At 38.3% G+C, this 27,064-nt stretch overlaps 3 protein-coding genes and 1 non-coding gene across 4 annotated transcripts; 1 reads left to right on the top strand and 3 right to left on the bottom strand.

Annotated features, from left to right (window-relative positions):
* Positions 1–1,428: 1,428 nt before the first annotated feature.
* LOC145489773 (acid-sensing ion channel 2-like) lies at positions 1,429–3,273 on the bottom strand. Its single transcript, XM_081468814.1, has one exon. It carries the CDS (start codon positions 3,010–3,012, stop codon positions 1,954–1,956), a length of 1,059 nt encoding a protein of 352 aa, XP_081324940.1. The 5' UTR covers positions 3,013–3,273; the 3' UTR covers positions 1,429–1,953.
* A 4,537-nt stretch (positions 3,274–7,810) lies between these two features.
* On the bottom strand, positions 7,811–14,317 carry LOC145490024 (acid-sensing ion channel 1-like). The gene is made up of 6 exons (XM_081469114.1): positions 13,257–14,317; positions 12,635–12,782; positions 11,828–11,887; positions 11,003–11,153; positions 9,275–9,366; positions 7,811–8,540 (listed from the first exon to the last, which is right to left on the bottom strand). Exons 1-6 carry the CDS (start codon positions 14,112–14,114, stop codon positions 8,395–8,397), a joined length of 1,455 nt encoding a protein of 484 aa, XP_081325240.1. The 5' UTR covers positions 14,115–14,317; the 3' UTR covers positions 7,811–8,394.
* Trnas-aga (transfer RNA serine (anticodon AGA)) lies at positions 8,912–8,985 on the top strand. Its single transcript has one exon. It is a non-coding gene; the product is annotated as a tRNA-Ser (tRNA).
* A 3,600-nt stretch (positions 14,318–17,917) lies between the features above and the next one.
* LOC145490079 (acid-sensing ion channel 4-A-like) lies at positions 17,918–25,163 on the bottom strand. Its single transcript, XM_081469187.1, has 6 exons — positions 24,007–25,163; positions 21,945–22,092; positions 20,598–20,657; positions 19,625–19,775; positions 18,510–18,601; positions 17,918–18,090 (listed from the first exon to the last, which is right to left on the bottom strand). The coding sequence occupies exons 1-6, from the start codon at positions 24,931–24,933 to the stop codon at positions 17,945–17,947; spliced, it is 1,524 nt and encodes a 507-aa protein (XP_081325313.1). The 5' UTR covers positions 24,934–25,163; the 3' UTR covers positions 17,918–17,944.
* Between the last annotated feature and the right edge of the window lie 1,901 nt (positions 25,164–27,064).

The following is a 27,064-nucleotide window of genomic DNA, read 5'->3' as shown; positions in this document are numbered from 1 at the left end:
ATAGCAATGTGAATGCATCTTTTTACAACGAGCCGAGGTTAAATGCTCATGTTGGGGCTCATCAGAAGACGTACGAATCTTAATCATCAGTTAATATTTTGGCAATTTCTTGATTATCAGTGAACATTTCCATCCATTTTTAAGCTATCAATAAATTTTGAAGATTGGATCTCGTCTATCAGTTGAAAAAAGCGTCATTCCTCTGCTCACTATAAACTTTTGACAAATTCTCAGCGATCAGTGAAACTACATCCATACCTCTCTGATTGTAAAAAGATTCGAGTTCATATATTCCTACAAAACCCTTTCTCAGAAATTATCATTTTTTGAACAGTTTAACTGCATTCCGGGGTATATCGACACAGAACGTTCATTTGGAAAAACTAATAGATGAGGCTCAAAATTAAAAATGGAAAATGGCTTAATAATAAAGTGCTAATTGTTCCATGAACATTGAAATCATTAAGTTCATGCTCTTACCTTGAGAATTTACAACACATTGCATGTCTTGGAAAGAGCACAGAGGTTTCAACTTTGGTTCTAAGAAACAAAACAAACAGAAATTTACAAACAAGAAAAGCTTAAATTGTTTTGTATTGTTTTTAATTCAGTCTGAAACTGCTTATGTGTCATATTTCAGAAAGCTTGAGATCTGAACAATTACAAAAACTATACATATTTATTTGAGAAAGTAACAATTAAACTCTTGTCAGGTTGCTTAATATAACATAAACTGCTGTTTTGATTTTTGACTGGATTAAAATTGAAAAATGGTTTTTGAATGGCTAAATCGCTTTATTAAAAATGGTGGTCTTTGTGTTGTGTTCTTGGGCAAGACACTTTACTCTCACACTGCCTCTCTTAATCCTCAAGCAGATGTACAAATTCTGGGAGTAACCCTGCGATTAAACTAGCATCCCATCCAGGGGGGAGTAGAAATACTCCTAACCGCGTCATGCTACAGAAACCGAGATAAGCTTCAGGTTGATGGCCACTTGGTTCGTATGCAGACTGGGCCCTTTATACTAAAAAAGGACACAATTTAGATCTTACCTGGCATTCCAAGACGACGGCAGCCACATTTTTCTATGGTCATATTTGCGACACATTGGTAAAGGCAGCCGTCCTTGGTGTACGACCCAATTCCTGGCAGTTTATCCTGTTGGCATTTTGTTTTATATGGCGCTTGAAGTCTTTTGTGCTAGATTTGAAAAGAATTAGAAGAGGAATACCTGAAGAATGTCCAAGGTATTCAGTTGGGGTTGTTTGCGCCCTTAACGCAGTTCATAGGTCCAGAAATATTACAATCTTTGGCAGTTCGATTGGATTGAAAAGAAGCCAGTTTGTATCGTGATTCGAAAATTGCAATTTGGGGTTTTCTAATTATGAATTTTGCTTTCTGAACACGAATTGGCAATCTAACAAATCAAAATAAAGAATTCAAATGCAAACAAACAAACAAGCAAACCAAGGAGGTCTACGCAGACAGCCAAGTGGTTGCAAACTGGAATAAGGTACTTTCACGACGAAAACAATACTATGGCAGAACATCAAGCATTACCAGAAGAAATGTTAACCAAAAACTAGGTTTCATTTATTCAGTTCCTGTTGACGTTATATCTAAATGACAGATTTCCCTACCCTTTCACATATCTGAAGGCTGAAAAAGGTTTCCCTTTCGGGCGGAGCCTCCCGTGTATAAGCCGTTATAGGGAGTATCCCCTTGGGCTTATACCTCATGGGCACATGAGATTGAATGATCTATTGAATGTGTGATATTATACCGGGGGTACTCCCAGAAAAATTGTGTGGAGGTGTGTGGTCCGCCCCCCAAAACCCTTACCCTATTTATGACAAAAATCTGCGATCCTCCCTACCCTATATATGACCTGAAAAAGTGAGCTTCCTCTAAAAAACATACCCAGTTCAAGACTAGGGTGCAAAAGCCATACCCTATTTATGACCAAAATAGCCAAAATCGATACCCTGCATTTCTGACCAAAACGGCTGAAAACCGTACACTTTCGGTCCGTACATACCTATATAGCCCATATAAGGGGGTCTCCCGCCAAGGGTATTATACCAGTAACTAACCTTTCTCAACTTGAGTGCGACTGACGCGTGCGTGCCGGGAAGGATGTTAAATCCAGAATGTCGGTTGACAAATGTATTTTGATCGTGGACAATCACTTTTAATCCTGTTGAAAACTCACTTAATGTGCTCTCATTCAGTTGAACATCGAGTACAATATTTAGCCCAAGGTCAGGGCCTTCTAATATAGCATGAAGCACGGAGTTATTTTGACCAGAGTTGAAGGTGTGACACAAGCCATACTGCGTTAAGATTGGAACGAAATCTTTATCCGAACAGGTGTTCTCTTTCATGAAACGGCAGTAGAGAACAAACATACTCGCCATGTCATGACCATACTGAGAAAGAAATTCTTCCTCGTTAAACAGACGATCTGATGAGTGGTTGAGTGCCTTGATTATGTTTTGTCGCATTGTCTCATTGCAGCCGTTAACCAGGACTGTCCCATACCACACATATGCACACAATAACGCTTGGCCACACGTAAGATTTCCACGAACTTGACGTATCTCGCTGCATCCACTTATGTTCAATCCCATTTTTGCAAAGTTTTCATCCTCGTCTGCCACATCTATCTTGGATTTCATAAACTTGTTTAAATTGCAGATTGTCACAGCGGGGAATTTCAAGCCATCTGCCGGCGTTGTTTGGGATACTACTGTCTTCATTGGCTTCGACTTGAATTTGCGTACGCTGACAGACAGAAGATACAAAAATGCGGCAGAGGAACTCCATAGGAGTAAAAGCCAAATGACCCGTTTAGCTATCGAATAGCTCTTCTCGAAGACGTGTCTAAGCCCGTGAAGAGTTGTACTGCAGGCAAACACTTGCCATCTGGAATAAAGGCTTGTGTTTTGGATTAGTTCCATTTTTACTTTGAAGGAATTGGTAGAAAACTGCTCCGTCACTTGCGTTGTCATTGTAACTCAGGGCACGTCACTAAATTGCTCGCTTTTCAATGTTTGCTTTCCATTAAATTGGTTAAAACTAAAGTAGAAGATGGCTCCGTTGATGTATGGAAATAAAAATTGATACCTAAAAGGGGAAATTCAATAGAATTATTTTATGCCTCAATCAATAACATTTTTTTCATGGAATTCGAGATAATTCGATCCAAAACAGCAAAGGCAAGCCTCGATTTTCAAGTTGGTCAATTGCAGTATATCCCGCATTCTCAGTTTCTTTTCTCACCATATGCCATATTCGCATCACTTCATATAATGTATGGATCTTTACTCTTTTTCATTTGTCAAGTATTCTTCTTCAAACTACCATTATTACGTTTCCTAAGTTAGACTCCTGATTTTACGTCTCCCGTGAATCATGCTAAATTGAAGTACACCAGATGGGACTTTGCTGTGGGAAAAATTTCATGTGCGTGTGAAAACGAATCTGAACAATTCCAGTTCGGTACGTATGACTCAAAGCCCCTGTGGCACTGATTTTTGGGCGGGATTGTATCTTGTGATGAAAATGATATCAGGGTTCTGCTAACTGTACTGTTATCACCTCGCTACTTCAATAATTGTTCTATTCATCGTTTCCCCGATTTTTTCTTTTAAATATACATTTGCAAACTAAGTGTTGTCTTACAACGCAGTTCTAAGTACCTACCTTACAATTAGACACTCTTTGATGGCCCTACACAGCTTGCAAGTCAAATCACAGAAGATTACCTTTGGCTTTATATCGAAAGTGAAGATATCAGAATAAGGTATTTCTGCAAATTCACTGGAAATGATGATACACACAATGTAAATTTCTTCTGGCGTCGGCGAAAGGGAGTTATCCGCTCTGCGCTCCAAGCACGCGATGATTTATTTACACCACCACAAGTTGCTATTCTTTTGTTACTTCACATAAAGATGGAACGGTTCCGTAGAGAGCAGCTGGGCGCAAGAACTAAAGCCAGCAAGTGTTCAGAACCGACAACCTATAGGCGGCCTTTGTTTCTTAATTTCCCTATGAAAAACGATTATCATAACAAAAATGGCTTTGCAGTGCTGTTATTAAGAACCTCCTCACAAACAAAATAAAACATTACACCGTCCAAATATTAATAAAATTTTCTACTTTAATTTCAAGTTGACAACCAACCTCTAAGTGGTTTTCTGGATCCATTTACCCAGATTCATATTCTTGTCAACAAATATAACTTTTTATTATATTACTGAGGAAATAACTTCCTTGTGATTGGCTGAAGCCCGGCGGATTTATCGTTCTTTTGTAATTTGCGCTGCTGTACAAATTAACGCGCGCGCGTTCGTAATTTTCATGTAATAAATAAGTAGTAGCATGAAAGCTCGAGCAATTTAGGATTTACACTACTCGTAACATTTGCAATTTTAAAACAAAAAACACTCGACTAAAGGCTGGTGTAATTTTAAGAAAATTTACAAATGTCACTCGTAGTGTAATATCACCCGTAATCCCAGTTGCACTCGCAGTCATTCGATTACGTAATCATATGAAAGCTCGCGTAATTAAACATTTCCACTACTCGTGATATTTGAAAATTCTTTCAAATTGCACTCGCCTTTATGATCGTACAATTTTGAGAGAATTTTCAAATATCACGAGTCGTGTAAATCATACGATTTTCTATAGTAATTGGTCGCCGTTCCAGTGGCAAACTTGTTCTTCTTCCTAAATCTAATTTGTTTAATCTAGCTGTTATTATTTTTAAAATTGTTTTGGCTAAGTGTTGAATTACTCACCTACTTAAAGCATAAATTTACTCGGTTTTGTTTTTATTAATTATTTATTAAACATTATATTGCACTCACGCTAGCCTGGCTAAACAGCGATAGAAGACAGAGCCTGAATTTGAGAAAAACGCCCCAGGAAACTCAGCATGCTCTTCGGGGTTTTTGTTAAAAACATTAAAGATGAGCCAACGGAGACAGACTATCTTGTCGGATTTTTTAAAAGAGTGTTTGGTGCGTTTATGCTCTATGTTATTGTACAAACTTGAGATTAATTTACTACACAGTGCAGTGGCTGCGCGATATTTGCTGGGAAGAAATAACAAAGCATAATATGCCATTTTTTGGCCACCGAGGTGGCCGTTTATTTTTATAACAATTAACTTTTTACTCCGAAAAACATTCAGCAATCAAAATCATTCCCAGCAAAGGTGGGGGAGTACCCGGCGCAATCACCAAATATTTGAAATCCCCCCTTATCTATCGAAAGGGTGGGTGGCTGGGGAACTGCGAACTGAGTGGGGAGCTAGAGGTTTTGGAAAAGAGGACAGTAACCTAGCCACGTCTGCTAAACGTTGGATTCTCCAAGACCCGGATGACCCCCCAACCAATTGCTGGGAGACTGGCACTAACAAGCAGCATAAAATCATTTATTCTCCGGGTGGGGTGAATAAATCTCCTTTACAATTCCAAAAGCTGTCATCCAATTAAACTGGGGACCTTACGCGAAACACGACGCCATAAGCAACTGGATCGTTGCCAAAACAAAAGGCTTAATGAGCAGAACATTATGCACCGTAGGACTTCGTGGCCGTCTTTTGCAAATCAACAACATGAAATGACCAATTTCAGTTTTTTTTTTTTTTTTTGTAGAACGCAAACCATTGATTTTTTTTTGGTATTGTTAATAATTATTGGAACTGAACGCATTTGTATTATATTCAGCAAGGTTTTATACGGAATAGATCTAGATAATAGAGAGTTTAAGAAACCTCAACGGCCAGGCCGAGGACAATGTCGATTTAAAAATGAAGTCATATTTTACCTACGAATCTCGCAATACTCATTCACTTTGTTTATCACTGTCAAAACTATCACGAAACTAAATCTGGAATACAGCGATAACTTTGAAATAGAAATTTAAAAAATTAGTTACTCTGGTTCACGTTCTCCAGACAACGCAGAATTTGGTTATTTCACGTCGTTGTTTTGCCGAGGACGGCAAAAAAATGTGCCAAGAATTATAACGCACGTGCACAGCTATTGTTTTGCTCATTAAATCTTTTGTTCAGTGACGTTCCCGTTGCCGTTGCCGTCTTGGTTTTCTTAAACTTCCTAACTTCGAAATTCTGAAGTAATATAGAAATTTATTGTCTAATAGGCGTGGTCCCTGCCGTCGTATCTACGTAAGGTCCACTCTAACATTACTTAGTCTCTAATATTACTTAGCGCGCTCTCTCGATGCTAAAAATCAGTAGAAATGAGTCTAATAGTTATATAATATCTGACTCAATGACGATAAATTAAGGCACCATCCACACGTATCCGGATATTTTTGAATCCGTTCTCCAGAATGGAAAAAATAAATCCGCAGCGAATCCGATAACGTGTAGATGGGTGAGTCCGGATATTTTCGAATCCGATGACGTAGCAAAATCGTGTCCAGTCTCTTACCGAACAAGAAACCAACATGGCGGCACAACGTGCAGGCCTAGTTTTTATGGCGCATGTTCTAAAGACATTTTATTGCAGAGGAGCCCTGGTACCAAAGTGAATCCGGATACTATCAGATGCGTGTGGACAGGCGAACTCGATTTGAATAGGCTACGTGTGGACGGGGGAGATTTTCAAATTCGTGAAGAAAAAGTTGGGGATTCAAAAATATCCGGATAAGTGTGGACGGGGCCTAAATATAAGGCTGAAAAAGCTATTGAAAATGTCGCATAGTTAGGTTGAACTAGACGTTTTGGGGCTTGTAAAAATGTAAGTCTTAGTGCTCAAGCACTAACTGAGCGTAGCTAGTTTACAGGCATGCCAAAGGAAACAAATATTTCAAATAAACGTAACATAGTTAAAAATCTCATCTGGCAGGAGGCAGACCAGTTGGCTATTTACAAAGCGTGATCGAGGATCTGGACTCGGGACTACCGAGAAACATGTCCCGCTAGTAGTAGGGTGGAGGCCTTGAACCCGGGACCTCCGGATTACAACACCAGCGCCCTAAACCACCAGGCCACGCTGCCTTCGCTACTTCCAGGTTAGTCTGTCTTCAGTATTTGAAGAAGAGCCAAGCCCGAAACGCCGAGCTCACGTTCTAAGGAACCCATTAAGCCATCAAAGGGAAACTTTCTTTCTTGAGTGTTTTTGTTGACATCACGACCGATTAATGTTTAACAGTAATTGATTAACAGAAAAACTGCCGTGTACTGCAAAGCCTCTTCCAGGCGTTAACTGAACGCCTGCGAGAGGCTATGTACTGCGTGGCGGTTGTACTTATAAGCAAGAAAGGAAATCCGGGTACTAAGTGTCATAATGTTTAAATACTTCCAAACGCTTCTAGCTTAGCCCTTCTTCTGTGAAAAAGTCTAGTTGATTTACGTTGAAAAAACGGGTGCGCCCGCGATGAACTCGCGGCGACCTAAAGAGGTCTGTAATCGTCTCTGTAATCGAAATTCAGTCCGCATGGCTGACTAGTACCCAGTTTACAAACAAGTCTCATTTTCTGACGTTTTCTTTGTTTGTAACTGTAGCAGAACATGATGTCACGCACTTCTGCTTCTTGCAGAGTCTGGCCATTTGGTTTGAAATGTTTAAGATGTTCAAATGATGTTTTTTAAAAAATTCTTGTTTTTCGGCCATTTCAATTTCACAGAAGAGAAAGAGAAAACAAACGGCGGTTACAAACATAACAAATAGGTTTCGCATGGTATATTAAACTTGACGTTTCGTATGCTACGACATTCATCTTCAGAAGTGACGGTTACAAAATATGACAAGATTTAAAAGACTAAAACAAAGCGGGGTATTGTTAACTAGCTAGACATCAATGAACAAAAGAAACTGCATCCGGTGCGAATTAATAAAGAAAGAGTTTGTCACTACCGACGTTTTCATTTAAGGCGGGTTTTAAGTCCTGTATTAACAATTTTTCACGGAGACGGAGACGGAGCTCTTCGAAGCTCTCACTCACGTTGGTCACGCCTCCGCTGTTGCTGATCATTCAACTTCTTCCGGTCACAACATCAAAAAGAACCATTTCGAGATCCTAGCAAGCGGTCAATGTGATTTACGGTGTAAAATCAAGGAAACATTGTTAATACGGGACTTAAAACCCGCCCTAAATAAAAATGTCGGTAGTAAAAAACTCTTTCTTTATTAATTTACACCGGATGTAGTTTCTTTTGTTCGTTGTTGTCTAGCTAGTTACCATTATCTTGCTTTGTTTTAGCCTTTTTAAATCTTGTCGTATTTTGTAACCGTCACTTTTGAAGATGAATGTTGTAGCATACAAAACGTCAAGTTTAATATGCCATGCGAGACCTCTTTGTTATGTTTGTAACGCGGTTTGTTTTCTCTTTCTCCTGATGTTGTTGTTGTTTAAGAGTTACTGCCTGGGCTCGCGTTTACTTCCACGGAGTTTTTCCTCATCCGGGAAATCACAGCTTCCAACAGAAAGTCCATAAACTCGCAAAGCGTCAGTATACTGCATCCAAGAAACAAGCCCATGTTGCCACCGAACTCACCTGTTGGATGAATTTCTCAAATCGTGATTGCTGCGTAGTTATTTTACCCCAAGCATACATGCCTTTCATTTGTCATTTAGCTCTCCTACTATGCTTCTAACGAGGAAATAACTACAGCATGATATTGAGTGTAAATTCTGTTGTTGTTGTGTCTCCGTTAGTATACATATACTCCTTTAGGAGGCTGGTTGGACGCATCTCGATATGCCTTTTTGTGACAGCGTGATACTGTTAGTGAGTTTATACGTGCTAGATGCCTTAATGTGACAGCGCGATGCTGTTAGTGAGTTCATATGGGTCAGTACGTGGCTGTGTAGCCGCGCGATGCGGTTCCAGTCAAAGACCCACATTTCACCCTAACTCACCATGGAGTCTTCAGTAGCTCAGTGGTTAGAGCATCCGACTAGATCACGGAGTGTCGTGGGTTCAAATCCCACCTGGGACTAGGATTTTTTTCCGAGTATACGTTTCTCCCAGAATTTACACTTAATACTATACTTCTTGATGCGAATTCGCCTACCGTCCTCACTAACACTATAGAAAACGTTCATCGTTTTATGGTGTTTTAATCCTCAAAGCGTATCAACGTTTTCGACCGTTTTAGCGTTTTCGGTTTGAGAAAATACCATCAGCTACCATCGATAACGTGTCGATCTGGAAACGCATTAGTGTGGACGGACCTAAATCGTGTTGTCGTCGTTGCTTTCCGTTATTTATGTCTCTTTTTGACTTACCTAAGAGGCTCTCCAAACCATAACTAGGAACATCTTCACGCCTTTCATAGGCTAAGTGTTGAAACCCCAATTGGAGAAAGACGTAGTTCGTTCTGTGAGGGCGTAGCAAAATATATAAATAAGAATTAGTTAGTCACTTAACCAACAAGTCATTTTAACAAAGCACGCGGGCGTGCTGACGCACGAAAAAAAGGAAACAAGCTGTATGAAGGAGAAACCTCTCCACTTGCTTCCTCTCTATGTTTATCTTTTTTGTTCGTGGTCGGACTTCGCCCTTGTTCCAGCTTGAACGAATGAACTTGAACGAGCGAAAGAATGAACAAGTCATCAACGAAAAGACGAATTTGGCTAATGTGTTTGCATCCTTGTTTATCTAAGTGAAGGCCACACGTTTGTCAGTGAATGTCCACTATTATAACCCTCGATAAATAAAAGCTTTATCTCATCTCATCTCATCTCATCTTCTCTTCTCTTATCTTGTCTTGTCTTGTCTTGTCTTGTCTTATCTTGTCTTATGTTATCTGATCTTACCTTACCCTACCCTACCTTACCTTACCTTATCCTATCTTATCTTATCTTATCTTATCTAATCTTACCTTACCTTACCTTACCTTATCTTATCTTACCTTACCTTACCTTATTTTACCTTTTCTTATCTTATCTTACCTTATCTTATCTTATCTTACCTTATCTTATCTTATCTTACCTTACCTTACCTTATCTTATCTTATCTTATCTTGTCTTACCTTATCTTATCTTATCTTACCTTATCTTATCTTATCTTGTCTTATCTTATCTTATCTTATCTTATCTTATATTGTCTTATCTTATCTTACCTTATCTTATCTTATCTTACCTTTTCTTATCTTATTTTTTCTTATCTTACCTTATCTTATCTTGTCTTATTTTACCTTATCTTATCTTATCTTAGCTTAGCTTAGCTTACCTTATCTTATCTTATCTTACCTTACTTTATCTTATATTATCTTATCTTATCTCATCTTATCTTATATTATCTTACCTTATCTTATCTTATCCTATCTTACCTTATCTTATCTTATCTTATCTTACCTTACCTTACCTTATCTCATCTCATCTTATCTTATGTTATCTTATCTTACCTCACCTTATCTTATCTTATCTTATCTTACCTTACTTTATCTTATCTTATCTTATCTTATCTTATTTTATCTAATCTTATCTTATTACTTCTCTTCTTTTCTCTTGTCTTCTCATCTCATCTCATCTATCTCATCTCATCTCATCTTATCTTTTCTTTTTTACTTTTCTTTTCTCATCTCATCTCATTTTATCTATCTTATCTTTTCGTTAATCTTCTCATCTCTTCTCTTCTCATTTCATCTCATCTCATCTCATCTCATCTATCTTATCTTATCTTCTCTCATCTCATCTCAACTCATCTCTTCTCTTCTAATCTCATCTCATCTCATCTTATCTTATCTATCTTATCTGTCTTAACTTATGTTTAAAATTTACTTCTTATTTCCATTCTAAACGGTCACTTCTAAAGGTGTATGTCGAAACATATGAAACGTCAAGTTAAATGCAACAATGCGTTTTATTGAATTGTCTTGTTTATCACCCAAGCTTGTGTGTTATTTCTTGTTCAGCTACGATGGCTAAAGAAAAATGATATTTACGATATTGTTTCTATTAACATTAAGAGAGCCCTTAACGGTGTTTTTTTTTTTTCTGGAAATAACTTACCTCATGTAATCTGGACTATGGTTAAAGTTAAGGAGATTATGCACAATCTCAATTAATGAGTCATCCGGAAATTTGGAATAAGAAACACGTGACTCATACACCAGTTCTGAGCACGCATTGCTGCAGGCACATTCTGTTAAGTTGACTTGACCTAAGAAGTTAAAAATAAATCAGTTGTCTCAATTAAAGTACAGTTGAAACCAAATAATTATACCTAATGAATTACAGGAGAGGTTTATTTGGTTTGAAAAAGTCTACTTCTGCAAAGGGGCTACGTTGCTGCTTGCGCACCTTGAAAGATTAGCTAAAATTTTTCAAGTTCGTTGTTTGTAATCCGTGTTAATCTTCTCCATCCTTGATCACCCTTGTTCCTTTATGGTTTCCATTATCTCTTCAGTGATTTTTTTTTTCTCTTAGTAAACTACTATTTACAGGTTTTCTTCAGCTCAAAGGTTATTGTGTTCATGGCCTGCATACCCTGACTGAGCTCCTTTAATTTTTTATTATTTTTTTAGTGTATCCAGGCAATATTCTTTGACGTCGTGCTAACGTCCCCGCTGATTAAAAATGTAAACACGTAACATACATGTACATGTTCTCGGACTACATTCTAACCTTTCTTTCCTTCGTAACATCTATTTTTACTAAAAAAAAAGTCCGTTGGAACCAGGTGTCAGGTCAGTTTGCCCCTAAATCAGAGCCCAAAAAAGGCTGACGAGTTTAAATGAGAACGGATAGGATGTGATTATCAATTAATTTTTAACTTGCCCGACTGTGGTTGTGACGTTGCGTGGCCAGTATCACTAATAATTTTATCTTACGTACGTCGGGAATTCTCAACACATTCTTTGTCTTGCATAGAACACACAGGTGTCCCCTCTGCGTCTAAAAGAATAATAATAAAATAGTACAAGGTTCGATTTTTAAAATATTGTGATAAAACTTGACCTCTAAATCCCCGTTTTCCATTAAGGATCTTAAGTATAAATGATAAGAAATGCAAAATTATTGCCTTTAAGTTACAGAAGACTGTTAAGTGGCCAAGCTTTTTGCCGAGTTGTGGCTGCGGGCGATTAAATTGGATTGTTAAAACAATCTTTGCATTAGATTAGGGTAAAACGAAGCTGACTAGAACACTGAATTTTCTCGTCGGTGGGAAAATTCCCACTTTTAGTCGCTAATAATATAACTAGCCGGGGCTGAAGAGAGAGAATCACAATCGGTCATCACCTTTTAAAAGCCAGATGTGTTTACATTTGTGGCACCAAAACATCATCTTGTTTAGACCTGCTTGTATTCATTGTTATAAAATAACGGAGATACTACATGCGCTCTCATTGGTCGATAGGTGTGTTAAGATGAGAGTATGTAAACACGGTTGTGACGTTTCAGATTCGCGTATATTGTTGAGAAATATTTTGTAAAAGCAATAGGATACTTTTTCCGTGTTTACAAAGCCTCATCCAAACACCTGAGGGGGTTGGGAGTTGAGAGAATTCTCGAAAGATATTCAAACCCTTGGCATTACAGTCTAGAATTCTCCGAGCCCCTCCCCTCCCCCCTCGTGTTAAGATGGGATAAACACGGAAACAGTGCTCTATTGAATAATCAGAACTTATGGTGTCATATAACCTTGCAATCCGATACCACGGCAGCCACATTGTCTTAGGGTCAGATTTGCGGTGCATTGATGAATGCAGCCGTCTTTGTTGTAGGAACCAATTCCCGGCAGCTTGTCCTGTCGGCAGTTTGTTTTGAAGGGTGCTGGAAGTCTAGTATGCTAGAGAAGATTAAACAGCAATGATATGGTGTAATTATTTTCCGTCAAGTAAAGCAAAGTCTGTATACGAGCCAAGTGGCCCATGAGGCCGGTGCCATTTCCCGGTTTCCGTAGCATGAAGCGACCAGGAGAATTTCTACTCCCCCTGGATGGGATGCTAGTCCAGCATTAGGTTTATACACCTGAGTGAAGAGAAGCATTTCTAGAGTAGTAAAGTGTCTTGCTCAAGAACGCAGCGCTCTCGTACACAAGGTCCGCGTCACGTGAAAAGGAATAAAAGAAGCAAAGAGGTAGCGATAAATAGGGCTATAAATAATAGGAAGTGGAGTAACAGACTGTCCTGTATAGATCTCAAAATATCATGACGCGCACGCATATGTGATTGAAATGTTTAAAACACAATATTAAAAATAAAATTCAGCAGCACATGGGTGGTTTATTGCCTTGAGGACAATTACTCTGGCAACAACTTACCTTCGTTAATTTGACTCCAACCGAAGCGTGAGTGCCAGGAACGATGTTAAACCCATTATGTCGGTTGACAAAGGTGTTCTGATCGTGCACAATTACTTTCAATCCACTCGAAAACTGGCTGAAAGTACTCTCATGCGTTTGAACATCCAGAAAAATGCTGAGCCCATTGTCAGGGCCTTCATATATTGCACGTCGAAGGACACCATCCTTACCAGAATTAAAGGTGAAACAAATGCCATATTCTGTAAGTTTTGGAACGAAGTCTCCCTTAGAGCACCGTGCGTTTCGCATGAAACGACAATAAAGAAAAGAAGAGGTCAGGCTCGTTATGTCATGGCCATATTTTGTATGAAATTCTTCTTTGTTAAACAGACGATGTGAAGAACGGCTTAAAACATTTACTATGTTTTGCCGCATTGTTCTATTACAGCCTTTGACAAGGGCTGTTCCATATGGCGTATAAACACATAAGAACGCTTGGCCACAAGTGAGATTTCCACGAACTTTACGTATTTCACTGCATCCACTGATGTTCAATCCCATTTTTACAAAGTTTTCGTCCTCGTCCGCCGTATCTACCTTAGATTTCATGAACCTGTTTAAGTTACAGATTGTCACCGCAGGGAACTTTAAGCCTTCCGAGGGAGTTTCTTGTGAGATTACTGTTTTTATTGGCCTTGAGAAGAACTTATTTAAGCTTAGAGATACAAGATATACATAGGTCGTAGCAGCCGCCCCAAGAAATATGAACCAAATACCTCGTCTTAAAATGGAATGACTCTTATCGGCGGCGTATCTAAGTCCGTGAAGGGTAGTGTTGGAGGCAAACTCTTTCCATTTATTTGGTTTAGGAGACATGCCTGGCTCTGATTTTTCCTCCCAGTTTTCAGCAAAATTGTTGTTCGACGGTTTCACCTGTGTAACAATGGTAACTTAAAAACCATCAAGCTCTAACTTTCACCTGTCAGTAAAGATAGCATTTTTTCTTAGAATAATCAAAGTTGGTTATTTGGGATCGGCTGTACCTTACACGGAAATTCCCAGGCAAAAAAGTATATCTCACTTAAATAAATGCAGGGAAAATTACTATTGCTAATCCTGACTAGAATTATGGATACGACTGAAAAAACCTTTTGAATAAAATGTAATTCCTCCACATAACCGCGTTGTTCTCTGCAACTAGGTAAAATATTGAAGGTAAAATGGAATCCATTTGAATATGAGTCTAGAGCTTTCAAAAGCTTTTACCCAAAACTTTATTCCGGTTCGTCGTTATTGACCGGGGTAAATTAATTAAAGGTTTCACCTGTTTTGGATATCTTTTCTCCTCTTGGGTATAATTCTCCCGACACTGAAAACTGACAGTTTTTGGCGAAAAGTAAACGGTATAGTTGTCCATAATAAATGCCTTGCATTTGAGAGTCATTGCGCGTTGTGAACGCAAAAAACGACCAGAATGGGAAATTAGACTTTTTGTTGTGTCCTGTGATTAAGATGTCTAAAGAAATGAAAAAAAAAAAAAAATGAGAACAAATTCAACTCACCTTCTGAATTGACGACTTTACTTCAGTATTTGGAGTGGCCATCTGTAAAGAACTTGTTAACACGTCGAGTTGCGTTGTAATGGTAGAAGGTTGCGCAGGCGACACTTCTTTTGCTACTTCCAAGAATCACTTAAGAAACTTTTTCAATTTCAACTGAAAACCATTCGGAATTCAAAACACGTTTAATTCTCCGGTTGGTGTTCTAAGCAGCCTTTGTTTGCCACTGGGCATAGAGTAGGGTATTAATTCAGTTGCGCAACGTGTCGCTTTGGAACCGTTTTAATCAACCATTTAACCATCAATATATTTTTTCCCGTCACTGAAAACTGTCCTTATTTGAAGGGGGCGTCTGTAAAGGACTTATCAAGACCATGAGTTGCGACGTAATGGCAGAAAAGTGCACGATATATTTTAGCAGACAGTTATTGGTAATTTTCAAGAATCGGCACTTTTGGAAGAACCTTTTTAAATTTTAATTCTTAAAAGAACTCAAAACACATTTGATTTTCCGGTTGGTGATCTAAACAACCTTTGTTTGCCACTGGGCGTAGAGTACGCTATCTATTCAGTTGTGCTACGTGTGGCTTTGGAACCGTTTTAATCAACCATTAAACCATCAATATATTTTTTCCCGACACTGAAAACTGTCCTTATTTGAAGGGGCGTGTGTAAAGGACTTATCAAGACCATGAGCTGCGTTGTAATGGCAGAAAAGTGCACGATATATTTTAGCAGACACTTATTGGTAATTTTCAAGAATCGGCACTTTTGGAAGAACCTTTTTCAATTTTAATTCTTTAAACAACTCAAAACACATTTGATTTTCCGGTTGGTGATCTAAACAACCTTTGTTTGCCACTGGGCATAGAGTACGCTATTTATTCAGTTGTGCAACGTGTGGCTTTGGAACCGTTTTAATCAACCATTAACCCATCAATATATTTTTTCCCGTCACTGAAAACTGTCCTTATTTGAAGGGGGCGTCTGTAAAGAACTTATCAAGACCATGAGTTGCGTTGTAATGGCAGAAAACTGCACGATATATTTTAGCAGACACTTATTTGTAACTGTCAAGAAGCGGTACTTTTAAAAGAAACTTTTTCAATTTTAATGCTTAAAACCATTTGGAACACAAACACGTTTGAGAGTGGTTTGATTCTCCGGTTGGTGGTCTAAACAGCCTTTGTTTGCCCCTGAGCGCTTATATTAGGGAATAGCACTGATTCAGCTGCGCAACGTGTGGCTTTTGGAACTATTTTCATTAATTGTGCCGCTCATTGTCTGGCGTGGTTAAGTTATGGGAAAATATTGTGGCCTAAGGCAGTGAGCGGCTGGATGCGAAAGCACTGAATGTGTATTACGACGTCCCCGAAGGGGAGGGGGGTGGATAGAAAATCCCTCCATACTTACCGCCTTGCGCATCTCTTTCGAAATGTTTTGAATCTTAGAAGACGGATCAAAAAAAGAAAAAAAGGAGATATTGCACGTGGTAATTCATCACTTTATTACGAAACAAACATTCAACAAACAGGATTACATAACCCAGACATTCTGGAATTCCTCGGCATAAACATGAATGAGAATAGTACACAATTTCAATCAACCACAAAACAAGACACCGATCAATTATGAAAAAGAAACCTCAATCATGGAAAATTTCAAAGTAGAAAATTTTCGAGTAATGAATGTACCAACCGGGTACACGAGTGCGACAGTTCTATCATATTTTCATTAAGTAAAGTACAATTTAGTTTAACTATAAAACATTGCGATAATAAGGAAAAACTTAGAACCAGTTTGGTTAAAAAAACGACGATGTTTCGACATTCGCTTAACATCATTATAAAGTCAACTGAGTGAATAAAGTGGGAACAAATTTAAATATAAACTGAGAATTCCTAAGAGACACGAATGCAAAGAAAGCAATGATAAAAAATTGATAAAAAAATCTAAAAAGTGCTAAAATATATATGATAAAAAATATTTGTACGCAAAGAGTCACGTAAAAAGTTTGGCACGAATTGAGTCTTTCTGTGTTTTTTTAAAGGGCTCAATTCCTTGATGAAAAGTATTTTAAAAACCAAGCAGTCAAACTTCGATCAACTGAGTCAATAAAACGGGTACAAATTTAAATATAAACTAAGAATTCATAAGAGACACGAATGCAAAGAAAACAATAATAAAAATATTGATAAAAAATTCTAAAAAGTACTAAAATATATATCATAAAAATATTTGCACGCAAAGAGTCACGTAAAAAGTTTGGCACGAATTGAGTCTTTCTGCGTATTTAACACAGGGCTCAATTCCTTAATGAAAAGCATTTCAAAAACCAAACAGTCAGACTTCGATAAAGTACACTTTGCCGTACCAAATGCAACTTTTGAATCAGAATTATGTTTCGTGTTTTAGCAAATGTTATTTATTACGTGCAGATTACTAAGCTGATTCGATTTACAGTATTGATTACTCTGTGGCCATTCAATTAACGCATTATCGGGATGATTTTGATCAAATACCCTGGATCATTTTAACGCTGCTTTTTTATGCAAACTATGATCATTAGCACATTACACTGTACCAGATATTTGCATTATCCTTGAAATAGTTTATTTAGCTAAAAGCTTGATCGAGTGGCCCGCCATGTCAGGCGCAGAATCTGTTCAAAACAATTAAAACTGTTTTCAGTTGAGCTGTTGCCACAGTCGTTGTAAGAACATGAAGAACGGAATCGAAGAACGAAATCGCTAGTTGCACTTCATACAATTATGTAATCATATGAAAGGTCCACTAATTGAACATTTGCATATTTGAAAATTCTTTCGAATTGCGCCCGCCTACATGATCGCACAATTTTGAAAGAATTTTCACATATCACGAGTAGTGTAAATCCTTAGTAGCACTTACAATCAGTACGATTTTCTATAATAATTAGGCGGCGTTCGCGTAGCAAACATTTTCCCAAATCTAACTCGTTTAATCTAGCTGTTATTCTGCTTAAAACTTGTTTTGGCTAAGTGTTGAATTACTCACCTACTTAAAGCATAAACTTACTCGGTTTATTTATGCTAATTATTTATTAAACATGAAATGTTTAAGATGTTCAAATGTTTTTTGTTGTTGTTGTTGTTGTTGTTGTTTTGTTTAAGAGTTACTTTCGGGGCTCGCGTTTACTTCTACGGAGTTTTTCCTGATCCGGGAAATCAGAACTTCCCACAGAAAGTCCATGAACTCGCAGAGCGTCAGTATACTGCATCCAAGAAACAAACCCATGTTGCCACCGAACTCACCTGTTGAATGAATTTCTTAAATCGTGATTGCCGCGTAGTTATTTTACCCCAAATACTGACATAGCTATGTACGTGTCATTCAGTTCTCTTACTATACTTCTTGAGGCGGATTCACCTACCGTCCACCTTAATACGATAAAACTCGCTCATCGTTTTCATCCAAAACGTGTACATCATTGAAGTCCTGTCGTGTTAGTTTTGTCGGCAAAACTGGAGGATTTCGATAAAACTGGCGTCATGCTGCACGTGCAAAGGACATTTGCAGTGTTTTAATTCCCAAAGCGTCTTAACGTTTTCGACCATTTTAGCGCTTTCGGTTTGAAAAAAACAAAACCATCAGCTACCATCGATAACGCGTCGATCTGGAAACGCATTAGTGTGGACGGGCTATCTGTTATTTAAGTCTCTTTTTGACTTACCAAAGAGGCTCTCTAAACCATAACTAGGAACATCCTCACGCCTTTCATAGGCTAAGTGTTGAAACCCCAATTGGAGAAAGACGTAGTTCGCTCTGTGAGGAGTATAGCAAAAATGTATAAACAAGAAACAGTTAGTCACTCAACCAATAGGTCATGCGTTGACAAAGCACGAAAGCGCGATAACGCGGGAAAAAAAATGCTTTATGAAGGAGAAACTTCTCCCGTAACTTCCTCTCTAATTGCGTCTGTTTTTCTCGTGGTCGGGCTTCGCAGCTGTTCCAGCTTGAACGAACGAACTTGAAGGAACAAGCGAATGAACGAGTGAACAATGAATAGACGGATTCGGCTAACGTGTTTGCATCCTTGTTTATCTAATCTATGTAGACTGCATGACAGAAAAACTGAAAATTTTAAAGCGATCACGAGTAGCTGTCATGCATCTACTATCGCAGATCACGTCACGTCAACTGGTCACAACTTAAAGTGGGACCATTTCGAGATATTAGCAAGAGGGTCGATCAGAAACACATTGCAAGATAAAGGTGACCCTACTAATTAGGGAATTGAAACCTACCCTGAATGATAATGTTAGCAGGGAAAAGCTTTATCTTTATCAGTTTGTATCTTTTAATATGCAATTTTTCTCAGCTTCGGTCATTGTTGCTGTTAATTAGTCACTTATCTTACAGTGGCGGATCTAGGGCAGGGGTCCGGGGCCCCTGGCGCCTCCGCCCCATTATTCTGGATTAAAAAAAAAAAAAAGATCGCAGAAGGAAGAAAAGCCGGCAGTGCAAGCAAAACACCCCCCCTCCCCCCCTTAGCTAAAGGTCTGGATCCGCCACTGTCTTAAATTTAAAATTTAGTTGTTACTTCTATTCTAAACGGTCACGTCTGAGGATTTATGTCAAAACATACGAAACGTCAAGTTAAATGATACAAATCTATTTATCTTTTCCAACAATGCGTTTTATTGTCATGTTGATCGGCGCAGTTTGTGTGTTATTTCTTGTTGAGCGACGATGGCCAAAGAAAAAGAGTATTTACATGTACGATATTGTTTGTATTAACATTAAGAGAGCCCTTAAAGGTTTTTTCTTTTCCTGGAAATAACGTACCTCATGTAATCAGAACTATGTTTATTCTTGAGCAAATGATGCACAATGTTAATTATTGAGTCATCCGGGAATTTGGAATAGGAAACACGTGACTCATATTCCAGTTCTGAGCACGCGTTGCTGCAGGAACACTCTGTTAGGTTGACTTGACCTAAAAAGTTAAAAATAAAAGAATCGTCTCCATTAAAGCACATTTGAAAATAAATAACCACTCGTAATGAAATAAAGGAAAGGTATGTTTGGACTGAAAGAGTTTACTTCTTTAAATGAGTGACGTCACGATTTGTATTGCGCATTTTGAAAGATTAACTAGGATTTTTTAAGTTCGTTGTTTGTAATCCGTGTTAATCTTGTCCATCCTTGCCTATCCTTGTTTCTTTATGGTTTATTATTAATTATCCCGCTAATGATTTCCTTTCTTAGTAAACTACTATTTACAAGCCAATTCCTTCATGTTTAAATTTAATTTTGTACATGGCTGAGCTCTTTTAATTTTCAATTATTTTTGTGTGGGATACCTGTAGTATCCCACACTATTGTCATCGGCTCGCGTCCATTAATAGAAATGAGTTGCAAAGATTACGTTGCATTCTGGATCCACGTATCCCACACGTGACCCTTTGGGTACCTCTTTGGGTACCGTATTTAGGCAATATGTTTTGACGTCGTGCTGATGTCGGTGCAGATTAAGAATGTTAACATGTAGCATACATGAACATGTTCTCGGACTAAATTCTAACCTTTGTTTCCTCTGTAGCAGCTTTTTTTAACTTTTTTTTTTTAACTCTGTCTGTTTTGGAACATAATGCCACTTCATTTTGCCCCTAAGTCAGAGCCCAAATAAAACTGACAAGATTAAACGAGAACAGATAAGGAGTGATTTTTTTTGACAGTTTTTAACTTGTCCGACTGTGGATGTACATGTGACTTTGCGTTGCCAGTATCACTACTAATTTTAATTTATCTTACGTACTTCGGGAATTCTGAACACATTCGCTGTCTCGCATAGAACACACAGGTACCCCCTCTGGACCTGAAAAAAAAATAATAAAGAGTAGGTTTGATTTTTAACATATTGTGATAAAATTTGATTTCTAAATCCCCCTTTCCCGTTAACGATATTAATTTTAAATGATAGGAAATGCAAAATCATAGCCTATCACTTACAAAAGACTGGAACGAGGTCAATGTAATCAATAGGCCATTTCCGAGTTGTCTTTTGCCTCTGTCAAAACGAGTCTTTTTGCGAAACTATTCATATGAAAATGAGTTCAGCCTACAGGTTCATTTTCATGCAAATCAAACTCATTTTCATATGAAAGGTTTTGAACGAAGCCTCGTTATGAAACAGAGGCCCAGGGTAACTCGGAACTGGGCTATTACTGCGGTGCTCAATGCACTCGAAAGCTCTCCGTTAACGATTTAGGAGGCCTAGTTTGAGGCCAACGATGGCCTGGTGACCAGAACAGGTCCCTAGGAAGTTTTTTGCCTACTACCGACTGCAGGCGTTTAAAGTTTATACTGTTTAACGGGTGGCAATTCGATAATAGAGCGGTTTTTAATTGAGGCGAAAAGTAATTGGTTTGGCATTTGCTACATTTACTGGACGATTGGCATAAAAAACTGGCGCCACTTTTCCATCCAATCAGAATTAAATAAAACTAGAACCACTCGTGACTCACTCGCACTCGTTTTCCCTCGCTTCGCGTCGGCTACATGTCATTACTTCGAGTTTTGATTGGTTCATTGTATTGTCTATGTCCTTTATGATTGGCTAGAGTGATTACTTTAGCTCTGGTTTTGCGCACTCAATTGAAAACTGCTCTAGAAACAATATTTGCATTAGGTTAGGGTAAAAGAAAGCCTACTAGTAACAATGACTTTTCTTTTTGGTGAAAAATTTACACCCTTAGTCGCCAACTGAATAACATTACACCAGGGCTGAAGAGCGGTCAATCACTAACGGTCTAAACATTATTATACCTCAAGTTTTTACATATATGACACTCGAACATCATCTTGTTTGGACCTGTCGGTATTCATTATTGTTTAAAATAGCTGAGATACTAGGCGTGCTCTCATTGGTCGATAGGTGTGTTTAGATGAGATTATGTAAATACGGTTGTGATGTTTTAGATTCCCCCGAATTCTTGAGAAATATTTTATAAAAGCAATAGAGTACTTTTCCGTGTTTATACAGCTTCATCCAAAGCACTTGGGGACTGGGAGAATTCTATGTCTCGAACTCTCCGAATCCCCTTCGTGTTTAGAGAAGGCTATATCGAACGCGGAAATGCTCTACTGCTTAATCAGAACTAACCTGGTGATGCAGTAGTACGGCAGCCACATTGACTTAGGGTCACATTTGTGATGCATTGATAATTGCAGCCGTCTTTGGTGTAGGAACCAATTCCCGTTAGTGTATCTTGTCGGCAGTTCGTTTTGAAAGGTGCCGGAAGTCTATTGCGCTAGAAATGAGTTGAGAGGAATAATATGATGTAATTGTTTCCAGGCAGACAAAGTCTGGCCCCAAACTCCACATGGAGAAATGAATGTGATGATGGAGGCAAAGTCTGTATACGAATCAAGTGACCCATCAGACCGGTGCTTAACGCGGTTTGAGGAGCATGAAGCGACTAGGAGTATTTCTACTCCCTCCCGGATGGGATGCTGGTTACCCCCCAGCAACTTCGCCGGTACCCATTTATAAAATTGGGTGGGGAGAGGCACTGTAAGAGTGACGTGTCTTACTCAAGAACACAGCACAATGTCCCCGGCTAGGGCTTTAGCCAAGATCGCCACGGTGACCCACTACAAATTCGCTCTCGTACACCAGGTACATCACGTGCAAAGAGAATCAAAAAAGCAGAAGAGAGGAAAGAAAATAAGGCCAAAATGTTCAAATAACTAAAAAACTAACTAACTAACTAACTAACTAACTAACTAACTACCTAAATAAATAAATAAATAAATAAATAAATAAAGTGAAGTACTATAAACAATAGTAAGTGGATTATTAGATTGTCCTGTATTGAAATGAAGATAAAAAATGACGCGCGTGCTTGTGTGATTGAAATGTTTACGTACTGAACGCAATAATAAAAACTGATATTCCCGGCAGAGGTATATTTTACTGCCTTAAGAGTGTGTCCATGACAAAACCAGGCAGAACCAGGCAGGAAGTGACACAACTCAAATCACCGACTTCGCTTAAACTTTTGTGAGTAAATGAACATGGCCAAAAATTAGGTCAAAATATTTTATTCCCTTCAAGTTAGAGGGACCCCCTCCAAAAATGGCCGCTTGTCACTAATTTATGCATATTTAATTAGCTGTCTTTGATTTAGTATTTCTACAACAAGAAAGGCCATGTGAAAATGAAATCCACTGGATCATGTTCTACTATTATCAGTCACAGAGCAAAGCTATTCATTTGAACTAGACAATTTGATATCTCTCCGGGGCTCCATCTTAACGCGGCAGAGGAAGATTCAACGCATAAGTTCCCTGAACTTACGTTTTCAGGCGTAAAATAGAATGGAAAAGAGAAATAACTGGTACATACATGTCACCTAGACGCAATTTTTCGCTCTCGTTGATTCTTGGATTGCGAAATGTCTAGTTTTGTGTCATAGCGCGTTTTATCGATATCGTGCCACAAAATGTAGCTCTGAAAATATATGAAAGAACTGTCTCAAGTGCTTCTTTTCGCCGATTTTATACTGGAAATTGATAGGAAAGTACTTAGGTAGGTAGTTTGTGTTGATTTCGAGTTAGGTTAAGACACAAAAGTGGCTTTTGTGTTTTAGTGGATGTTCATGAAATGGCCAAAAATCCTAATGTCCTATGTAAACAGTGTGCCAGCACAGAAAAAATGTTGAAGTCCCCAAACATTTTATGGCTGTTTTGAGAGCTTTAGTGATTGCTCTCACTATTCATGTTAGAATAATATGTATTTGCTGTTGCCCAGTGCAGATATTTGCCATCAATTAAAGGCTATTCACAACACTACGTAATATGCACGTTACTTAAGATGGAGCCCCGGAGAGAAATCAAATTGTCTAGTTCAAATGAATAGCTTTGCTCTGTGACTGATAATAGTAGAACATGATCCAGTGGATTTCATTTTCACATGGCCTTTCTTGTTGTAGAAATACTAAATCAAAGACAGCTGATTAAATATGCATAAATTAGTGACAAGCGGCCATTTTTGGAGGGGGTCCCTCTAACTTGAAGGGAATAAAATATTTTGACCTAATTTTTGGCCATGATCATTTACTCACCAAACCCAAACTTTGCGTCAAGTTTGAGCGAAATCGGTGATTCGAAATGTATCACCTCCTGCCTGGTTTTCTCGTGGACACACTCTTAAAACAACTTACCTTTCTTAATTTGAATGCGACCGAAGCGTGAGTACCAGGAACGATGTTAAATCCATTATATTGGTTGACAAAGGTGTCTTGATCGTGCACAATCACTTTCAGTCCACTCGAAAACTGGCTAAGTGTACTCTCGTTCGTTTGAACATCGAAAAAAATGCTGAGCCCAAAGTCAGGACCTTCATATTTTGCACTGCGAGAGAAACCATTCTGACCAGAGTTAAAGGTGAAACAAATGCCATATTCTGTAAGTTTTGGAACGAAATCTCTATCAGAGCATCTTTTGGTTTGCATGAAAAAGCAAAAAAGAAAAGACGAGCTCATGCTTGCTATGTCATGGCCATATTTTGTGAGAAATTCTTCCTCGTTAAACAGACGATGTGAAGAACAGTTTATAACATTAATTATTTTTTGCCGCATTGTTCCATTACAGCCTTTAACCAGGGCTGTTCCATACGGCGAATAAGCACATAAGAATGCTTGGCCACAAGTGAGATTTCCACGAACTTTACGTATTTCACTGCATCCACTGATGTTCAATCCCATTTTTACAAAGTTTTCGTCCTCGTCCGCCGTATCTATCTTGGATCTCATGAACCTGTTTAAGTTACAGATTGTCACCGCAGGGAACTTTAAGCCTTCCGAGGGAGTTTCTTGTGAGATTACTGTTTTTATTGGCCTTGAGAAGAACTTATTTAAACTTAGGGATACAAGATACAAATAGGTCGTAGCAGCCGCCCCAAGAAATATGAACCAAATACCTCGTCTTAAAATGGAATGACTCTTATCGGCGGCGTATCTAAGTCCGTGAAGGGTAGTGTTGGAGGCAAACTCTTTCCATTTATTTGGTTTAGGAGACATGCCTGGCTCTGATTTTTCCTCCCAGTTTTCGACAAAATTGTTGTTCGACGGTTTCACCGGTGTAACCATGGTAACTTAAAAACCATCAAGTTCTAACTTTCACCTGTCAGTAAAGATAACATTTTTTCTTAGAATAATCGAAGTTAGTGATTCGGGATCGGCTGTACCTTACACGGAAATTCCCAGGCAAAAAAGTATATCTCACTTAAATACATGCAGGAAAAATTACTATTGCTAATCCTGACTAGAATTATGGATACGATTGAAGAAAACCGGCTTTTGAATAAAATGTAATTCCTCCATATAACCGCGTTGTTCTCTGCAACTAGGTAAAATATTGAAGGTAAAATGAAATCCATTTGAATATGAGTCTAGAGCTTTCAAAAGCTTTTACCCAAAACTTTATTCCGGTTCGTCGTTATTGACCGGGGTCAATTAATTAAAAGTTTCACCTGTTTTGGATATCTTTTCTCCTTTTGGGTATAATTCTCCCGACACTGAAAACTGACAGTTTTTGGTGAAAAGTAAAGTTAACGGTATAGATGTCCATAATAAATGCCTTGCATTTGAGAGTCATTGCGCGTTGTGAACGCAAAAAACGACCAGTATGGGAAATTAGACTTTTTGTTGTGTCCTGTGATTAAGATGTCTAAAGAAAATGAAAAAAAAAAATGAGAGCAAATTCAACTCACCTTCTGAATTGAAGACTTTACTTCAGTATTTGGAGTGGGCATCTGTAAAGAACTTGTTTAGACGTCGAGTTGCGTTGTAATGGTAGGAGGTTGCGCAGGCGACACTTTTTTGCTACTTCCAAGAATCACTTAAGAAACTTTTTCAATTTCAACTGAAAACCATTCGGAATTCAAAACATGTAATTCTCCGGTTGGTGGTCTGAACAGCCTTTGTTTGCTATTGAGCATAGAGTACGGTATTAATTCAGTTGCGCAACGTGTCGCTTTGGAACCGTTTTAATCAACCATTAAACCATCAATATATTTTTTCCCGACACTGAAAACTGTCCTTATTCGAAGGGGACATCTGTAAAGGACTTATCAAGGACATGAGTTGCGTTGTAATGGCAGAAAAGTGCATGAAATATTTTAGCAGACACTTATTTGTAATTTTCAAGAATCGGCACTTTTGGAAGAACCTTTTTCAATTTTAATTCTTAAAACAACTCAAAACACGTTTGATTCTCCGGTTGTTGGTCTAAACAAACTTTGTTTGCCACTGGGCATAGAGTACGGTATTTATTCAGTTGCGCAACGTGTGGCTTTGGAACCGTTTTAATCAACCATTAAACCATCAATATATTTTTCCCGTCACTGAAAACTGTCCGTTGTAGGAAGAAAGTGTGCAGTATAATTGGCCGCAATAAATAAACACACCTTTGAATTGACAAACTTTACTTATTTGAAGGGGGCATCTGTAAAGAACTTATCAGACCATGAGTTGCGTTGTAATGGCAGAAAACTGCACGATATATTTTAGCAGACAGTTATTTGTAACTGTCAAGAATCGGTACTTTTAAAAGAACCTTTTTCAATTTTAATACTTAAAACTATTTGGAACACAAACACGTTTGAGAGTGGCTTGATTCTCCGGCTGGTGGTCTAAACAGCCTTTGTTTATCTCTGAGCTTATATTAGAGAATAGCACTGATTCAGCTGCGCAACGTGTGGGTTTTGGAACCATTCTCATTCATATTTATGCCGCGGAATTCCAGAATGTCTGGGTTATGTAACCCTGTTTGTTGAATGTTAATTACGTAATAAAGTGATGAATTACCACGTGCAATATCTCCTTATTTAAAGATCCGTCTTCTTAGATTCGGGGCATTCGAAAGAGATACGCAAACCGGTAAGTCTGGGGGGATTTTCTACCCACCCCCCTTCCCCTTCGGCGACGTCGTGATACAGATCCAGTGCTTTGGCATCCAGCCGCTCATTGCCTTCGGCCACAAACTCTTCCCATAACTTAACCACGCCAGACAATGAGCGGCATAATTAATGAATGAAAATGATACACAATTTTAATCAACCACCAAAGAAGACACCGATTTATTATGAAAAAGAAAGCTTAATTATGGTAAATGTCTAATATTATGAAGGACACACACGGAGTAAAACGAAATACACTTTACTTGAACTCGGCACGATTACAACTGAACTTCAAGCTATAACAGAATACTAAATAGACT

The sequence above is a fragment of the Orbicella franksi genome, chromosome 6, assembly GCF_964199315.1.
Source record: "Orbicella franksi chromosome 6, jaOrbFran1.1, whole genome shotgun sequence".
Taxonomy (NCBI): domain Eukaryota; kingdom Metazoa; phylum Cnidaria; class Anthozoa; order Scleractinia; family Merulinidae; genus Orbicella; species Orbicella franksi.
This window is presented reverse-complemented; position numbering and strand designations above follow the sequence as displayed.

What these genes read in the sequence shown, in the direction of transcription:
- LOC145489773 (XM_081468814.1), bottom strand. Translation starts at nt 3,012, where the DNA reads ATGACAACGCAAGTGACGGAGCAGTTTTCTACCAATTCCTTCAAAGTA.
- LOC145490024 (XM_081469114.1), bottom strand. Translation starts at nt 14,114, where the DNA reads ATGTCTCCTAAACCAAATAAATGGAAAGAGTTTGCCTCCAACACTACC. An exon ending in TTGGAGTCAAATTAACGAAG is followed by an intron (nt 12,783 to 13,256) that starts GTAAGTTGTTGC and finishes AATCTTCTCTAG; the next exon opens with CATACTAGACTTCCAGCACC. An exon ending in ATGTGTTGAGAATTCCCGAC is followed by an intron (nt 11,154 to 11,827) that starts GTACGTAAGATA and finishes TTAACTTCTTAG; the next exon opens with GTCAAGTCAACTTAACAGAA.
- LOC145490079 (XM_081469187.1), bottom strand. Translation starts at nt 24,933, where the DNA reads ATGGTTACACCGGTGAAACCGTCGAACAACAATTTTGTCGAAAACTGG. An exon ending in CCGTACTACTGCATCACCAG is followed by an intron (nt 20,658 to 21,944) that starts GTTAGTTCTGAT and finishes TTTTTTTTTCAG; the next exon opens with GTCCAGAGGGGGTACCTGTG. An exon ending in ATGTGTTCAGAATTCCCGAA is followed by an intron (nt 19,776 to 20,597) that starts GTACGTAAGATA and finishes TTAACTTTTTAG; the next exon opens with GTCAAGTCAACCTAACAGAG.